Source organism: Polyodon spathula, chromosome 10, assembly GCF_017654505.1.
Source record: "Polyodon spathula isolate WHYD16114869_AA chromosome 10, ASM1765450v1, whole genome shotgun sequence".
Taxonomy (NCBI): domain Eukaryota; kingdom Metazoa; phylum Chordata; class Actinopteri; order Acipenseriformes; family Polyodontidae; genus Polyodon; species Polyodon spathula.
The window spans coordinates 7,475,207-7,492,442 of record NC_054543.1 but is presented as its reverse complement, the minus strand read 5'-3'; the positions used below and the strand labels follow the sequence as shown (position 1 = coordinate 7,492,442).

At 40.7% G+C, this 17,236-nt stretch overlaps 1 protein-coding gene across 3 annotated transcripts in view; it reads left to right on the top strand.

Moving 5' to 3' along the window:
- The window catches only part of LOC121321765 (cadherin-23-like), a 162,653-nt gene that overhangs the window by 104,744 nt on the left and 40,673 nt on the right, over positions 1 to 17,236 (top strand). For 2 of the 3 annotated variants that reach the window (XM_041260921.1, XM_041260918.1), the window contains 9 exons: positions 1,725 to 1,785; positions 2,987 to 3,135; positions 3,402 to 3,537; positions 7,370 to 7,758; positions 8,364 to 8,465; positions 9,322 to 9,471; positions 10,276 to 10,404; positions 10,870 to 10,998; positions 11,613 to 11,840. In XM_041260921.1, the coding sequence (XP_041116855.1) occupies positions 1,725 to 1,785; positions 2,987 to 3,135; positions 3,402 to 3,537; positions 7,370 to 7,758; positions 8,364 to 8,465; positions 9,322 to 9,471; positions 10,276 to 10,404; positions 10,870 to 10,998; positions 11,613 to 11,840 (1,473 nt within the window). Of the gene's footprint in view, positions 1 to 1,724; positions 1,786 to 2,172; positions 2,516 to 2,986; positions 3,136 to 3,401; positions 3,538 to 7,369; positions 7,759 to 8,363; positions 8,466 to 9,321; positions 9,472 to 10,275; positions 10,405 to 10,869; positions 10,999 to 11,612; positions 11,841 to 17,236 lie in introns of those variants that run through there. The other variant, XM_041260919.1, reaches the window with a different exon arrangement.

The window sequence follows — 17,236 nt, the reverse complement described above, 5'->3', positions numbered from 1 at the left end:
CTAGTGATGAAAATCTCTCAGACATATTTATAGGAGTCTTTAAACTAACATTTGTTTGAAGTTGTTTTATCTCTTTTTTATTTGTGTTTTACTACGTTTGTACTGGTCAAAAAGACAACCCCATTACAACTAATTAAACCGTGTCAGTCTCGTGCATGGGCAAGCCCGAGACTGGTTAACTTCTGCTGTGGGCAGTGGAGTTATAATTCTGCAGTTTAGGAGACTGCGTGTTGAAAGACTTCAATGGAAACAGAGACAAGCCTTCAGTATCGCGGACCTATTTTAGTTTTTATTGTATTTAGTGAAGTTAAAAAAGAGAATCAGCAAATAAATACACAAATAACCCAAAGGGACATTACCAGCAGCATAGCGAATTTTATCAACAATTTCCGATATATTTTTTTCTTTCGTCGTTTCCACCTGGTACAAACTATACAACATCAAGAGCTCTCAAATAGATGTGCTGCATCGAAATCAGGGTCTCCTGTATGTTGTGTGTAATTCTCGTTCCACACAGCAGCTGTGTCTGGTACGGCTCAGGGGATGCTTTCGACACTGTGTTTGCAAGTCCTGTAAACTGTGACGGCTTCTCTGATGCTGTCCAGTCTCCCTGCTGATCCCCCACACTGTTTAGATTTCCCGGGGGCCAGCCTTTGAGCCGGCCGGCGGGAGTGTGACAGAGATGGAGTGTGTTGCAGTCGGGGGGGGGGGGGGGGGGGGGGGGGGGGGGGGGGGGGTGGGGGGGTGTGGGGGTTGGGGGGCGAGGCGGGGTTGGTATGTGCATACTCAATCTATATGGGTTTAAAAATAGATTTACTTCTTCTAAACAAGGTAGTTCAGGACTCCCATTGCATAGCAGTTTGATACATTCCTGGTTTTGTTATGAGTTTAATAAGACAAACAATCAAGCCTGTAATAAAATCTGGAATGGGTGAAACTGCTCTGCAATAGGAGTTGCAGGGCAAGTACTGTTTTTTATTTACAAGACCAGATCACCGTCTGTAAACGGGCCAGAAAGTCGCCACAGTCAAGCGTCCGCTAAGGTATTGAGCGTTGAGAAGTAAATAAGGCCCCAGGGAAATACAAGAGTCGTGTGGTCGTCCAAAACCGAATAAGATGACGTCAGAGGGGAATTGGATACACTGTACCTCTGTGAACAATATCGTAAAATAAAAATAAAAGTGAATGTGTCATAAATGTGCACTAGTGGGTGCTGTGGCGCTGTTAAAACCTTCTTGTTCTTGTTTGTGAGCATTCCAGTATATATTTGTGTGAGAGGAGAGGGGGGGGGGGGCACTGCGTAGTTAAGGGCTAATGTGAGCTTGCTTTTTTTCTTCTGCATGTAGAGTATGTAGGGCAAGGGGTGATGATGATGGGTGCAGTGATGTTTTATAATTTTTTTAAACTTTTTTTTTTTTTTTTAATGTTTTTGGGTAAACAAAAAAAATCTGGTCACTCACATCTGATCACTCACATTTTTCATAAAGAAAACAAAAATGCTGTTTTAATCTGGTTTTATATCCAGACACGCACACAGAATAGGATGCAACCTGGTCCTATTTTCTCATAAAATATATAATTATACTTCCCTTTGAATATATTTTTTAAATAAAAAAAAGAATAAAACACCAGGTGTAATTTTAAAATTAATAAAACACTGTTTTAAACCATTACAAGCCCCTTAATTAAATGTTTATTTCTTATTTGTTTTTCCTTAATTGTAGGTCCAAGCCACTGATGCAGATGAAGGAGAGAATGGGAGAGTCCTGTACAGAATTCTGTCTGGTAGGCAATACAGACTCTATACTGAGTATTTACTGTCACAACCCCAGGTCTCCCCTAGTGTGCCATACGGTGGCCTAAAACCTAGTCTCCAGAAACCAAGTTCCAAGCCACAAAGTGGCTTTGTGTTCCCTCAGCTTTAGTCATGTTCTCTCTTCTGTCCCCTCTGTGCCCTCACTCTTATTGTTTAGTCGGGTCAAACTGAAACAAACTAAAAATTGAAATGAAGGACGTGGAGGTTTCATACGTGTCATGACGCAAGTTCAGAATGCTTGTTGTTTCAAAGTCGATTTTGCCTTTTACAAACTAGTGTCTGGTCTGGAGCATGTCAGATAGAGACAGTGCACAGTCAGGAAGGAAGCAGAGCTGCAGATTCTTTTAGAATCATTTGGCTTTGTTCCTTTTTTGTTTTGACTGTTAATTGAACATAAAGACTTTTCTTTGTATCTTGTTGGTTGAATATGTAAAGATGTTTTTATATATTTTTTGATGTAATGAAGGTTTGTTAAAAGTCAGAAGTAACTCAGAAAGCGTACATTCTACAAAGAGCAGCTAGGGAAATTTCCTGCAGTGACAAGGAGTTTTAATCAAGGACAGAGGAGCAGGAAAACAATTCAGGGTAAAAGGTTATCAGAGAGGATGGGGAATCTATTCATCACACCAAGGTTCTCACAGTTAGATTAGGAGGCTGCCAACTCAATTGAAGTGAAAATCCTAATCGCCCAGACAGGAGGTATTATACATATATCAAGACTGACTGTAGAATCCTCCCAGATAAATTGAGTTTTCACTTTTTAAAATTGTAATATATGTGTGTGTGTGTATGTGTACAACATATCGAAATGTTGGGCAGCTGGCTCTTTGAGATATATGTATATTATTAAATGTGTTTCCTCACAGCATAGAGGTGATATCTGGTTTCACCTTCTTTATAATGGTTATATTCTTCAGTAGTTTAGCCTGCACATTCTCGAGACCCTGTTTGTTTACATTCCTTGAAAGGTTCTTTTAGTTTTAGGGACCCCCCGAAACTTGTTTGAACCAGCCAGACAAAATGTAAGCCTGTTCCTATATTAAGCTATAGGAGCTTATTTTACAGAATTTTCCAGTATGTAAAACTGTTTTAAAAATATTTATTTTCTTTTTATCTCTCTCCTTCCTTTTCCTTCCTTCTCTTCTCCTCTTCTTCTTTTTGCTTTCTAAGGCAACGGCAACAGCATGTTCCGTATCCAGAGTGGGACGGGTCTGATCTCCAGGGGACAGCTCCCCCTGGATCGGGAGGCCGGCGCTTCACACATGCTGGAGGTGGAGGCATACAATAGTGACCTGGGCAGCATGCGGAGCACAGTGCGGGTACGAGACACTACTTCCTCATAGCGGAGCACATAGTGCCCTTACAATGTAAACTGCTTCACTGCTAAAATTACGCTTCTGGGGCCATCAAAAAGAAATGTCTTGTTTAGTTCAGTAGACTCCTAACTTTGAAATGACCGTCTATCTCAGCAGCGGTTGTATGTAGACTGGATTGAGCGAGCCTGTTTGTTTTTTAAGATCAAATGACCTTCCCATCCATTCATTAAAGAGGGTTTGTATCTCTATATCTCTGTTCCACTCCCCAGGTGATTGTGTATGTGGAAGATGCCAACGACGAAGCGCCCGTCTTCACCCAGCAGCAGTACAACCGACTGGGGCTGAGAGAGACCGCAGGCATCGGGACATCCGTCATTGTGGTCCGAGCCACGGACAGAGACACAGGTACAGTAAGACGGGCCACAGACAGACACATGTGCAGTTAGACGGGTCACAGACAGACATAGGTTCAGTAAGACGGGAGCCACGGACAGACACACAGGTTGAGTAAGACAGGGGCCACAGACAGAGACACAGGTATAGTAAGACAGGGGCCACAGACAGACACAGGTACAGTAAGATGGGCCACAGACAGAGACACAGGTACAGTAAAACGGGCCACGGACAGAGACGCAGGTACAGTAAGACGGGCCACAGACAGACACAGGTACAGTAAGACGGCCACAGACAGAGACACAAGTACAGTAAGACAGGGGCCACAGACAGAGACACAGGTACATTAAGACAGGGGCCACGGACAGACACAGGTACAGTAAGACGGCTACAGACAGGCACAGGTACAGTAAGATGGCCACGTACAGAGACAGAGGTACAGTAAGACAGGGGCCACAGACAGAGACACAGGTACAATAAGACTGGCAACAGACAGAGACATGGGTACAGTAAGACAGGGGCCACAGACAGACACAGGCACAGTAACATTAACACTTAGTTCAAATCTTTGTAACCTGTTCATAATTTGCTTCAATATAATTTATGCTGGTTTTATATTCTTTAAGACACAGTACAATTATTACAGTATTCTGACAGTGTACTGAACTTCTGTCATTTTTAACGGTAATATGTTATTTCAACAGTAATTACTGTATTTGTATAACAGTTTAACTTTAAATGATTTTATGACATGTATTTCTAATTCAGATTGTAATTTTATTTTACTCCATTGATATACACAGAAGTCATTTTTAATTAGGCACCTGCTTAGCAGCAAATGTAACCTTGAATATTAAAATTCAGGACTGCTATACTTTGATACAGACTAACATCTTCATGCAGTTACCTAAGGTTATTATATTAGGTTTCTTATCTTTAAAATTTCATATTTCTTATTTATTTAAATACTTTAGTTTCTTTCTTACTATAGTAGAACCACAAACCTATTTAAGTATAATTGTTCCTGGCATATTAACTGTGCTGCATAGAGTTTGCTATTCTGTTCTCGCTGGATCCGAATGTTTGAGGTTGAGTCTTATTAAAAAAGATGCCTGATAAGGGAGGTTTGGAACTTTCAGCAGGCTGGCATGACCATACACATTCACTAGTAATATTTTTCTACTGTTATACTAGAATAAAGAGGAATGTAGAATCCTACAATATTCTCATAGGGCTGTATTCTGATCACAGTGCAAATGCGAGTGCAAGCGCAAAACAGTGTTTGCCCCCGATTTGGTGGCGCAGAAATGGAGCTGAGACGTAAAAAAAGCCCACTGTGCTGAAAGGGTATTCTGAAGACATGCCGTCGTTATATAGCAGCTGCCCCATCACCACATATCGGCATAAATTTCCGGGTGTGATATCACTAACATATCTGCCGAAGCAATTCTGATGACAGCACAATGGGGTCCCAAATAGACAGTTGAGCAGTGTGTTAAGAAACACTGAAACCAGGTTTATTTAGTGGTGCAATCAGGAACTTTAACAACTGAACACACTATAAAAAGCAAAGTAGACCTATAGCAACTGAATGTTTTAATGGCTATTATTATAAGTCAAAATATTTCCATACAGTAGATGGAGATCAGAGCAGCATAACAGGAGCACCACTTCTGTATCTGTATGTGTGTGTCTATCCTTCCTTTCCCTGGTTGTTGCTGGTGTTGTGTTTGTGTGTGTGTGTGTGTGTGTGTATATCATGTGCAACTTTAAACAAGTTAACTGTTGTGTAAACTTATTTTACTAAACAATAGTCTCTACTATTGGCAGACCTCAAACAAGATATTGGTTTCGCTGCCTGATGATGTATGAGCTTAACTAGTTTGAAACATTATAACAAATTAGAAAATGGATCGGAGGTTTCCTTTAACCTGATTGGTCAATACAAAGGCTTAAATCTCTGATGAATGACCTTGAATGTTATTTTTCAAACTACGTTTAATCGCTGTTCCTAATCAATCCACCCGGAAATACATAAATACAGTATTCGTGTATTTTATCTTTTGCCTGCTTGTTGAAAGAAAGTATCCGTTCTTGTAGTGCTGCACAGGCCCTATGAATGTTGTCTGTCAGTGTAAAATATTCTGCTTCCTTGCTGTCCTATCTGTTTATTTAAATTTAGTATTGCAAATAGTTATAAAAAAAATAATAGTCGAGGGTGTTTGCTGTCAGTGGCAACCCGTATGGAACAAAAATATATATTTTATGTATAATAAGAAGTGTATGATGCTTATATTTTACTTGAATTAAATAGAATATAATAAAAATATATATTCTCAAAATATTTTATAAATTTAATACACCAAAATTATCCCCTTTTTTAGATATAAAAATATATGATATATGGTAAATATGTTTTATGTATTTAAATATATAAGTCTGTGTGTGTGTGTGTGTGTGTGTGTGTGTGTGTGTGTGTGTGTATATATATATATATATATATATATATATATATATATATATATATATATATTATAATATATTGTTAATGTTAAATATATTGTTAATGCTTTAAAATAGAAAGTAAATATACTGAGAATTATAAAATTCATATGATCATATGTACTTGTGTATGGCATAATAAAAAAAACAAATTATATTGTAGAGAAGTAGTGTAATTAAAATCACATTTATGGATCAATAAAGGAAGCAATTCAGCTTGTTTTAAAACACCAGAGTTATTTGGCAAAGATTGCCAATCACTAGCACATTCGCACAGGCACCTCCTCACTCTGGCGGGCGTACACATCAGGGTGATTGTCACCGATTAATAATAAATCTCACAAATACTCTCAAATGAACCATAAACATGTAAAACAATAACTTAAACAATGATTATCACAAAAACAGTAATCAAATATTTACAATAATCAACAAATAATCGTAGTTTCCACACCAAAATCCCAACCCCCAGCATCCTTTGAAAGCAACTAATTTACGTGAGTCTGCTCTGGGAATATTATAACATTTTTATGAATAGTGTGTTTTAACAATTTGTTTAATATTTCTGCTAACTTTATATTCCTTTAAAATACATTACAGTTGTTACCATATTTGTTGCAGTTTCACAAATGTTCAGTTGGTATCCCAAAGATCAGCCTGCTTCCAGTAGCTGTGACAGTCTTGGGTCAGTTTCTGCACTCAGTGAGTCTGTCAAAGTCACCACAGGTGTGGGTGACAGTCTTTAAAAGCCAGATACCTGCAGAAAACGTTAATCTTGTCAGCTGAGGTCCCATCTCTACATTCTCAAGCCCATTGTCAGTGGGAAGACTGAATAAATTAAGCTGTTTCTATCAAAGAGCCATCTGTCACTGCCGCATACACCTTTCACTTAGAAAAGATGCTTGCACCTTGTTCAAGGGAAGATGGGTTTTAGAGTCACTTGTGACAGCTGGCTTAAGAACTTAACAGTAAGAGGGCTATTAATGCACCTGCCTTTATCTTGGGCCAGCTTAACCAACTCCTCAACCAGTACGAAGTCTCTTGAACCAGCACGACCAGCTGAAAACCATCAAACCGCCCACTCTGACCAGCATAGACCAGTCCTAGAATTTCTTTAATTGTTATTGTGTACCGTAACTCTCTGAATAAAACATTTTTGGAACATTTTCTCTTCTTCTAAAGCAAAATTATACGGCAAAGAGCGACCAGTGATAGTTATTTGTGCTAACAAGAGGTATTTTAAAGGTTTGGTCAGCACTGTGATGTATAGAGTGCGTATTGTTTTATCAGTGGATAGTCAGCAGGGGGTTATTCACGATGCTGTTCCTCTGTTTGTTTCCAGGGGACGGCGGAGCGGTGGCGTACAGCATCGTGTCGGGGGCGGACAATAAGTTTGAGATTGACGTGAGCACAGGGCTGGTGACCACGCTCGATTACCTGGACTACGAGACGAAGACCAGTTACCTGATGAACGTGTCGGCCACAGACCAGGCGCCCCCCTTCCACCGCGGCTTCTGCAGCGTGTACGTGACCCTGCTGAACGAACTGGACGAGGCCGTGGCCTTCTCCTCCCTCGCGTACGAGACCGCACTGCCCGAGAACATCGCCACGGGGACCGAGGTGGTGCAGGTGCAGGCACACTCCGCCGACAACCTCAACCAGATCACCTACCGCTTCGACCCCGACACCGCCCCCCCCGCGCTGGCGCTCTTCAGGATCGACAGCGTCACTGTGAGTGGGGGTTATTGCTGTTATTATTGTTGTTTTTTTGGGAGGAGGGGAGAGATCAGGTTTAATCATCCCTTATAAAAGTTTCTCACTGTTTTTTGCACAGTAGTTTTCCAGTTTCCCCTCATGCTTTTCCCATTGTTATACTTTTTCTTTTATTTGCTTTGCCATACTTCTCTGTGCTTTGCAGTGCATACCTATACTTCACCATGCTTTCACTGTCCTTTATTACACTTTGCTATACTTTTATTATGGGAAGCCTTTATGAGGGATAGTACATCAAACTTCAGCAGAAAGCACAGTTGAGTTGTATGATAATTTCAGTCCTGAATGATAAACATTTTCTCACATTTTTTTAAAACTATAAACGTACACATCTATTGTACAGTAAGGTTGGCTTGCTAGTTGACTATCATCAGTACCACTGAATACAGTTAGACCACCATTTTCAATTAGACTTTCTTTCATATCTGTTCAAATTGTTCTTCCGTCTAAAGAGTCCAGTAACTGCTCTTTCCACTCCTATGTGTGTGTGGCTGCCAGCATTGCATTCTGTTCTATTCTTACAAATATGAGAAGCTGAGAATCCTGCCTGCTTTCCTGCCCAGGGTCGGATCACAGTGACTGGGCTGCTGGATCGGGAGAAGGGGGATTTCTATATGCTCACTGTGGTGGCTGACGATGGGGGGCCCAAGAAAGACTCCACCGTGGTAAGAACTGCATTATTAGTGGTAATAGTGGCAGTAATACGCAGATGAAAATAAGACTCCTGTTGCATAGCAGTTCCACCCATGCCAGGTTTTAAGACATGCTTGATTAGCCCCAATGTATAGGTAACAAGCCCAGGTCTATATTGTTAAACCCATAGTAAAACCAGGAATGGATCAAACTGCTATGCAATGTGGATACTATTCTCTATAACATTTACATGGCTTTTTTGTTGAACTTAATGCATTTCCCAGTATCTTAACTTTAAGTAGTTATTAACTAGAACAGTGAGGTGCAAAGGGGTACAGATTGAGAGAGTTGGGGGCTCTGTTACAGTACAGAGGGATACAGATTGAGAGAGTTGGGGGCACTGTTACAATACAGAGGGGTACAGATTGAGAGAGAGTTGGGGGCTCTGTTACAGTATAGAGAGGTACAGATTTAGAGAGAGCTGGGGGCTCTGTTACAGTACAGAGAGGTACAGATTTAGAGAGAGCTGGGGGCTCTGTTACAGTATAGAGAGGTACAGATTTAGAGAGAGCTGGGGGCTCTGTTACAGTACAGAGGGGTACAGATTGAGAGAGTTGGGGGCTCTGTTACAGTATAGAGAGGTATAGATTTAGAGAGAGTTGGGGGCTCAGTTACAGTACAGAGGGGTACAGATTGAGAGAGTTGTTACAGTAAGGTATAGTATTACATTAACCTTTTCTTCTCTTCTTCCCTTGCGACATGGGCTTGCAGAAGGTAAGGCATGCATTTTAAGTGACAAAGGATAGAGGGAAGCTCATATCTTAGACTGCTATTGTCTCCACTCCTCCCCCCTTCCTCTCTGACTGGCTGTTGCCTGGTTTATGGCAGGTGTCCATCACCATTCTGGATGAGAATGACAACAGCCCGGAGTTCGACATCACTTCTGATTTGTCGGTGGACGTTCGAGAGGACACACCCCCTGGAAGGAGGGTGGCGGTCGTGCTGGGGAGAGACAGAGATGCTGGGAGGAACGGACTGGTAAGAGAGAGAGATAGATGTTCATGAAAAAAATAAAGAAGCTAACAGTAGTGGCATGAATATGAAATGTAATGTATTTAAAAGAGAAAGTAACTTCAGTATAGTTGTATAGTTTTTCACTGTCGTTTATCTCTGAGGTTTGCAATCGTTCTGAGTGATTCTTATTATAAATATTTATTTATTTATTTATTTTATTTATTTATTGAACGTCGTTGGCTATGTATCCCACCCATGCGAATGTCGGAGTTCTCACAAAAGCTGGCCAGCAATTTATGGAAAACAATTTTGCTTTGAAGAAAAACATCAGGTCTAGCCAGGCAAGCAGAGATTCGCCTGTTTGAACAGACAAATGAAAACATTGCAGGAAGATAAATCAGCAGACCTCTGTTCCATACGGGGGCTCTAGAATTACATTTGCAGTTCTAGAGTTAAAATGCAATAACTGCCATGTATTTACATGGGTTTTTACAGTGACATTAATGCAACCTGAAGGAGTGATGACCAAGACCTATTGTCATATAACTGGTCCCCATATCAGGGTGCTGAATATCTTTTTGCTTCCCTATTCACTTATTCTAATTTTGTAATTTCTTTTTTTTTTTTTACTTTATTGGAGATATTCAAAACATTTAGTATCAAGCACTTAAGTTTAAGGGAGGAGTTGCTAGCGAAAATAAGAGACAAGGACATGTTAAAGCCTTGGTTATCAGTCCTTTAAAGAGGCAAGGAGTTGCTTTGATAATAAGATATAAGGAAATGGATTTATAGCCTTGGTTACCCATTCTGTGTGGGCTTGTGTTGCAGGTGAACTTCACCCTAGTGGCAGGAAATGTCAAGGAGGCCTTTGAGATTCGCACCATCAACAACACGTACGGAGAGGTGTACATCGTGAGACCACTGGACAGGGAGGCCATCGACCGGTACCTGCTCACTGTGAGTGCTGGAGACGCCCCAAATAAAAAACACCACGGCTAGTTCAACACGAGAGGCGTTCTGAAACACCCAACTCAACTTACTGATAGAAACCTTACCTATCATTCACAACAGAATAAATGTAACCTGCAGATTCCATTTACACTGAAGGGGAATTCACATTGCCTTTGACGACAAAGGGTCGTTAAAGAGAATAACATCTGTTGATGTTACAAAAGTGAAAAAAAGAACTAAAACAAACCGAAATTCAAAGTCAAAGTTTCGATGAGCAGTCGTTTTTAATGTCTTGAATAAATTTTTGTCATTGAACTTAAGTTCCTTTTAGTATTTCGAAACGAAAAATGTAAGAATACTGAAGAGCCTTTGGATTGACATCCTCGAGTCCTGTAAATGGCTGTGTGAATCTTCCTGTTGTCTCTCGTGATGGGGGTTGTGCTGGAGCGAGGTGTTTGTGTCTCTCGTCAGGTGCGCGCGACGGACAATGGCTCCCCTCCTCGGCGGACTGACAGCGGGCTGACCATCAACGTTCTGGACGTGAACGACAACCCTCCAGTGATCCAGAACCCAGGAAGATATAATGTCAGCATCAACGAGGTAATAACCAGATAACCAGACAACAGCCCTGTGGTTCCTTAAAGACCAGCTTGGAATGGGTGTGAAATAGCAGAGTTATCTTAATGAATGTATTCTTCCCGTTGTTAAGATTCACTGTGCATATCATTCTTTGTTTCTATCATCGCATCCTGGTGACTTTAAAAAAAAAAAAAGTCCAATTAACGTCTAGTTCATCTGTTACACCAGAGTGTAACCATTAAGCTGCCCCCCCTGCAACACTGTCTCAGGATGATGTAAGAAATACCATATTTGTTCTATGTGCTATTTCGTACTGATGAAACTTTACATCCACTGGCAGGGGGCACAGGTTAATGGTTCCACTCTGGTGTACCAGATGTATTTGGGGGTTAGACATGATTCTGAGATCTCTAATGAGGCTACAGGAGTACTTCAGACTTCTGATATATTTTAAGAAGTCAATCAACATAAAGAATAAATAAGTTAACATTTAATAATTAGTTACTCATTTGGGTCTAATGTTTGCCTGCATTGTTATACTTGTTGCATTATTTTGTGTGAAGTCCTTGGTATCTGCACCTTGAAGCTGAGAACTGAAGGCCTGTCTGTGCCTGTGTGTGTGTGGTTGGTTTCAGAATGTGGGAGGAGGCACGGCTGTCATGCGTGTTCAGGCTACGGACCGGGACATCGGTTCAAACGGCATGCTGTCGTACTACATCACCCAGGGCAACGAGGACCTGACCTTCCGCATGGACAGGGTCACTGGGGAGGTCGTGACCCGACCGTCACCCCCAGACCGGGAGAGGCAGCAGTTCTACCAGCTCTCCGTCACTGTAGAGGACGACGGCACCCCAGCACTGTCGGTGAGACACCAGACATTACACTAAATATACCAAATCCTTACACTGTAAACACCTCGCCTTTATATGATATATGCTTTTCTTTGTATCACCCATGCTGGGGGAGGTGGCGTTCTGCAGTATATATTTCTTATCACAGTGCTGCAGCAGGGCCCTGTCTTTGACTGTGCCTTTACCTTGGTATACTGCAGTAAACCCTTAGCAGGATCAGCTTCCAATTAGCAGTGTGGGAGAGGAGGGCTGTTGGTTGGTTACCCATCTCCTGAGGTGATGAGTAACTGCAGTGGCCATACACACTGTCCCACCCTGGCACCGTACTTATGATGCAGCTGTCGGACCACATGGCTGCCTTGTCCTGACTCGGTTCTATTTCAGTTATCGTCACAGTAGTGGAGCTGAATAACTCTGCACTTTAGTGCTTTATTGTTCCGCTGGTGTTCCTTTATCACAGGTGCGGTTTATTATCCCGCAGATTGCCTTCACTACATAGCGAAATGAGGTCCATGTAAACAGTATTTACTATAGATCGTTAAAATAGACCCAATATCCACCATATCCACCCATCATGTTAGCTTTTTTAAGTTAAATAAAAATCCAGTGGCGTGTCGGGCTCTTGAAACTGCAGCCAGCCTGGACTGACCCAGCACTTTCCTCTTCCTCTATTTCAACATACTGAGGTGTTGTGAAGTTCAGAGTTAAGAAATCAATTGAACTAATTGCTCATCCCCATTTTACAAACACTTCTGATGCACATCTGGTTTCTCTTTTTTTATTTCGCAATGTGTTTTTTATATATTTTTTTATGATGTATTATTTTTCCTATGACTCACCACAGCCAGAACAAAATGTCTCGTCCTTTTAGCAGATGATACAGACCTCTTTCCACTTTCTGTGTTGAAATAAAGTAAATCTTTTATCATGTATACATGTATTTGACACACCATCTGATTCTCTCCCTCGACTGATCAAAGCTGCCTGGCGGTTAGCTAAAGCCACCTGCTGAACAGCTGTGCTGTCTGAATGAATACAATCAAGACAGGGAAACTATTTTTAATTTTGATCATTTGTGTACTGGTGCCGGCAATCACAGGGGCTATACCCTGGAGATGTACCATCAATCCCTTACCAGTAAGGCTACAAGTAGTAACCTCCAGGTGGGAAGCTGTTGTTCTAAAAACTAGCAGGGAGACTCACTCTTTCACACTTCTGAAATGGTGAATAGCAGCATGTCGACATTCCAGTAGTGTATCACAGAATTCTATGATATGTGTGTAAGTGTTTACTTATTTAACATCCCTAGTGCCAATCAAGGCATGCCTGACCAACAAAGTGGTACCAAGTGATCTTGAATCGCAATGCAGGCAGTGGCCCTACAATTGGCAGGGCAACACCCAATACCCCTCACATTGTTTTCCACTTTTGAAATGACAAATATATAGGACAACACTGCGCTCTGCAAGTCTGGTGCAGTTTGAAGGAAACCACATATACCTGTGCTGTAAAAAGTACCTGGCTATGCCAGAAATCTTATTTCTTTACCAGGATTTCACTAGGGGAACAAGCAGCATATGGTTTTTGAATTTGGCCCTTGTGTATTTGTGGGCTGTGGTTCTGTGGATGAATCTACACAGTTAAATCGTACGATCGTGATTGATCCATTAAATGAAAGTATTGTTGACAACTGCAATGATTTCTACCGTATAGAGTGCCAGAAATTTTTCCAGAGTGTGACTAGAGCAGTTTCAGTTTGCTTCCTCATTGTGTGACAAACTTGTAAGACTTTATTTTCTGCTTATTTATCTATAGTGAAATCTCTTTGCTACAGCTGTATTTTTTATTTGAAAAAAAATATTGCAGTGGAAGAAATACTACAATGAAAGCAATTTTGTGTGAATGAGCTTACCACGCAGCTACTAGTGTTTGTTTCTTTGACATCTTTTCATTTTATAAGATTGATTTGAAAATGTCTCTTCACCATGGAGGGGGAACAAAACAAGCCCAGTTTTGCAGATTTACCTTTATAACAAAGCGTTTCCCTAAAGCACACTGAACACCCATTGATACTGTAGATCAGAGATCAGGCATGGCGCTTCCACTGCATATATCTGTTCCAGCCATGTTCTTAATTGTATAATTGACCCAATGAAACCTTCGTCCCAGTCTGAAAGCATTGAATTTGAATAGTACTTCATGATCCAAAGAAATCACATGATTCTGTGACCTTTCAAATTGGATGCTGACCCCACCCACTTCATGCTATCTTACTATGGACAAGGTGTGGTGACTGGGATTCTACTGGCACAGGCAAAGTCAGCTGGATTCAGATATATGAACAAAATATTCAGATTCAGTATTGGAGCAAAATAACCTATAACCACTCAGAATGTAAGATAAGGGAAATGTGAGAAAACAAAATACATTTATAAGCTGCTTCCCATTTAAACAAGTAAATGATGGTTTGTGAATGGTGCTGCAGGGGGCCCCAGGGCTTGCTCAGCTTACCCGTGTTTGGTATCTGTTTTCTGGGCCGGTGGTGTGACTGTTGGGGTGCTCGTGGGTGATACCTTAATGAATGGAAGGTGGCTTAATTAGTGCTGCAATGATCTGTTGACTTAACCAATTACCTGATTTTAAAAAAATATACCGACTCAAATGTTATTGGTCCTCACATTTTCAAGATGGCGAACGAGGCGTGTGTATGTTCACCTGTTCCCAGCAAAAGCAGGAATAAAACTTCAAAAGCATGGGAATATTTCACACCTTCCTAAAACAAAAACGAATCCCGAAGACTCTGCAAAGAGGGGTTTGTGTGTCACAGCACCACATCATTGCTGGAACACCTCCGAAGAAAACATCCCTGTGTGCTGAATGCAGAACGCAAGTCATGTGAGGAAGATGAAGAAACAGGGTAAGTTTAACCGAACGTTCTTTTACCTGATTTCCATAAAAACAATATATATTGTCAATAACCAGTTATTGACAATATTGTAACGTTCTTGGTTCTTTTCTCGTTTTTCTGACTTTAGTGAACGAAGACAGACATTTGCCCGTTTTCCCATTGGAAATAGTGATATTTTGAAATATCACTGTCCTGGTCACAAAAGCAAAGTTTGTGGGGAATAATAGCCATTTTCTATACTTTTGAGGCATAAGCAATTAGGAAATAACACTTACTACCCCGGAAAAAAAAATTGTTACACAGTGTTATTTTATTATTCAAAAGTTGCAGCCTTAGGGTTAATCAGTTTTGCCAGTCGTTTAGAAGCCCTATAAGGCCAGGCTGGCAAAAACACAGGAAACCACAAAAAGGTAGGTGTACTGAGAAGGAGGAAGTTGCATCGTACACTATTCGCAAACTTCTTGTTTCAAATTTACTGCTGGCTTTCTTTCCATGCTAGGGACAAGCAACTTCTGAAATGGAAAAGGTTAAGGTTCACCCAGCTTCCTGTTACACAAACCTGGGTCAGTCGACCAGAAGGGGAATAAGAAAGGGGGTGGTGTGGAGAGCTGTAGCTTTTCACCTTTTCATTTCACCTCCTGTTTTAATAAAAACACAGTACAGTCCAAATGGTGAGGGTCAGGCCAGTTTGTTAGGAACACCTCCCTGAGCTGTATCAGTCAGACCAGTGAGGGTCAGGCCAGTTTATTAGAAACACCTCCCTGAGCTGTATCAATCAGACCAGTGAGGGTCAGGCCAGTTTATTAGGAACACCTCCCTGAGCTGTACAAATCAGACCAGTGAGGATCAGGACACTTCATTAGAAACACAACTTTATTTTGGGGGCAGGTATTAAAAAAATAATTAAGAACAATATAAATAATTTAAGAACAATTTTCCTTTACGGGCCAATATATACTTGTCCACTCATAACAAATACTTTATCCAAAATAATTTTGTTTATATTTATTAAAATTCTTTGTTTATTAAACTAACTATAATAAAGAAATTGTTTTTCCTTTATATGTGAATAAGGGTATTTGTTTCGTTGTTGCTGACCCATACGTATGCTCAGGTCATATCCATATTCGAGCTAGCCAATCATATTATCTTCCTCTGTTACTGCATGACGAACCGTCACATCTAATAGCCTGTGTCCATTGTGAATACAGGTTATTTAGAATATATATATATATATATATATATATATAGATATATATATGTATATATACAGAAACTATTAAATATACGTGTCTGTACCCAGTGATTTACATGTATTGTCTCGTACAGACCGGACGAGCTCGACTTGCTCGTTCCTCGAGAGTTGGCTCTAGACGTCATTTGGTCATTTTCTTTGACAGATTGATGCACAGAAAGCTAAAGACATAACAGAGATACTGGCCTGCTCGAGCTGAGAGCAATTCAACTCTGGAGAGTCATATGACTGGAGAGACAAGAATCTGCCCTCAGCACTGGTCAGGTGTTTGAAGCACGAAGCAGCCTTTGCTCTCTTAACTCTTTCAGTCCTGTTGGGACCTGGTCTTAGTGGTGTTTGTAAAGCTATGCCGTTGGAACCTCACGGGACTCCTAGGTCCCAGTCTGAGGTCGTGTACGACAATATTTTTTGTCCTGTTCTCATGTATACTCAATTAAAGAGTTCCTTTTTGAATTGTATAGTTTAATTTTGCCAAAAAAAATGTTCAGGACTGAACGGGCTAAGTTTGATTATTTACCTTCGCTTCAACTGCACTAACTGTAACCCTTTTCAACACCCAGTATTGATGATAAAAAAGGTCAAACTTAAACTAAGGGACTGGTCTGATCAACCTGTTCTCAGAATAGATTTAGATATATAACATCAACCACATGTTATATGTGAGAAGGTGATGATGCCACCCAGGGGTACTCCACAGAGCTACGAAATGCCAGGTTTTTCCCTGTGGGGTATGGGTTGATCAAACAAACCGCTAAGTTAAGGATGCAAACATTTTGACTAGTGCCTTCATTAAAGTAGTAAGTCTTTAACTGAAAATTAAACATATACTGAAAAACCTTTCAAATACAACACATATATTTATAGATACGTACACACGCATTATGGACAGGTATTGAAGTTAGCAGAGGAATGCTATGTACAAAAGGGTGCTAACGTTGGATACAGTAGATGAGACTAAGTTAGAAACAAGTGTACACCTTAAAAGAAAAATGAATGTCCCTTCATTTTCCAGTGACATCTGTTTGTGACAAACGAGGCAAGTCCCATACAGACAGTATTCGTTATAAATGTTTTTGAGTATGCTTTAGCAAACCTCCCGGGTTTTACCATGCTTGCCTGTGCTTTACCTTGCTTTAACTATGCTTGTTACACTTGGCTAGGCTTTTACTGTGGGAAACTTTTATAAGGGATGTTCCGGGACATGCTTGGAAGGTGCACTGTTTACAGGTTCATCATAGGAACACA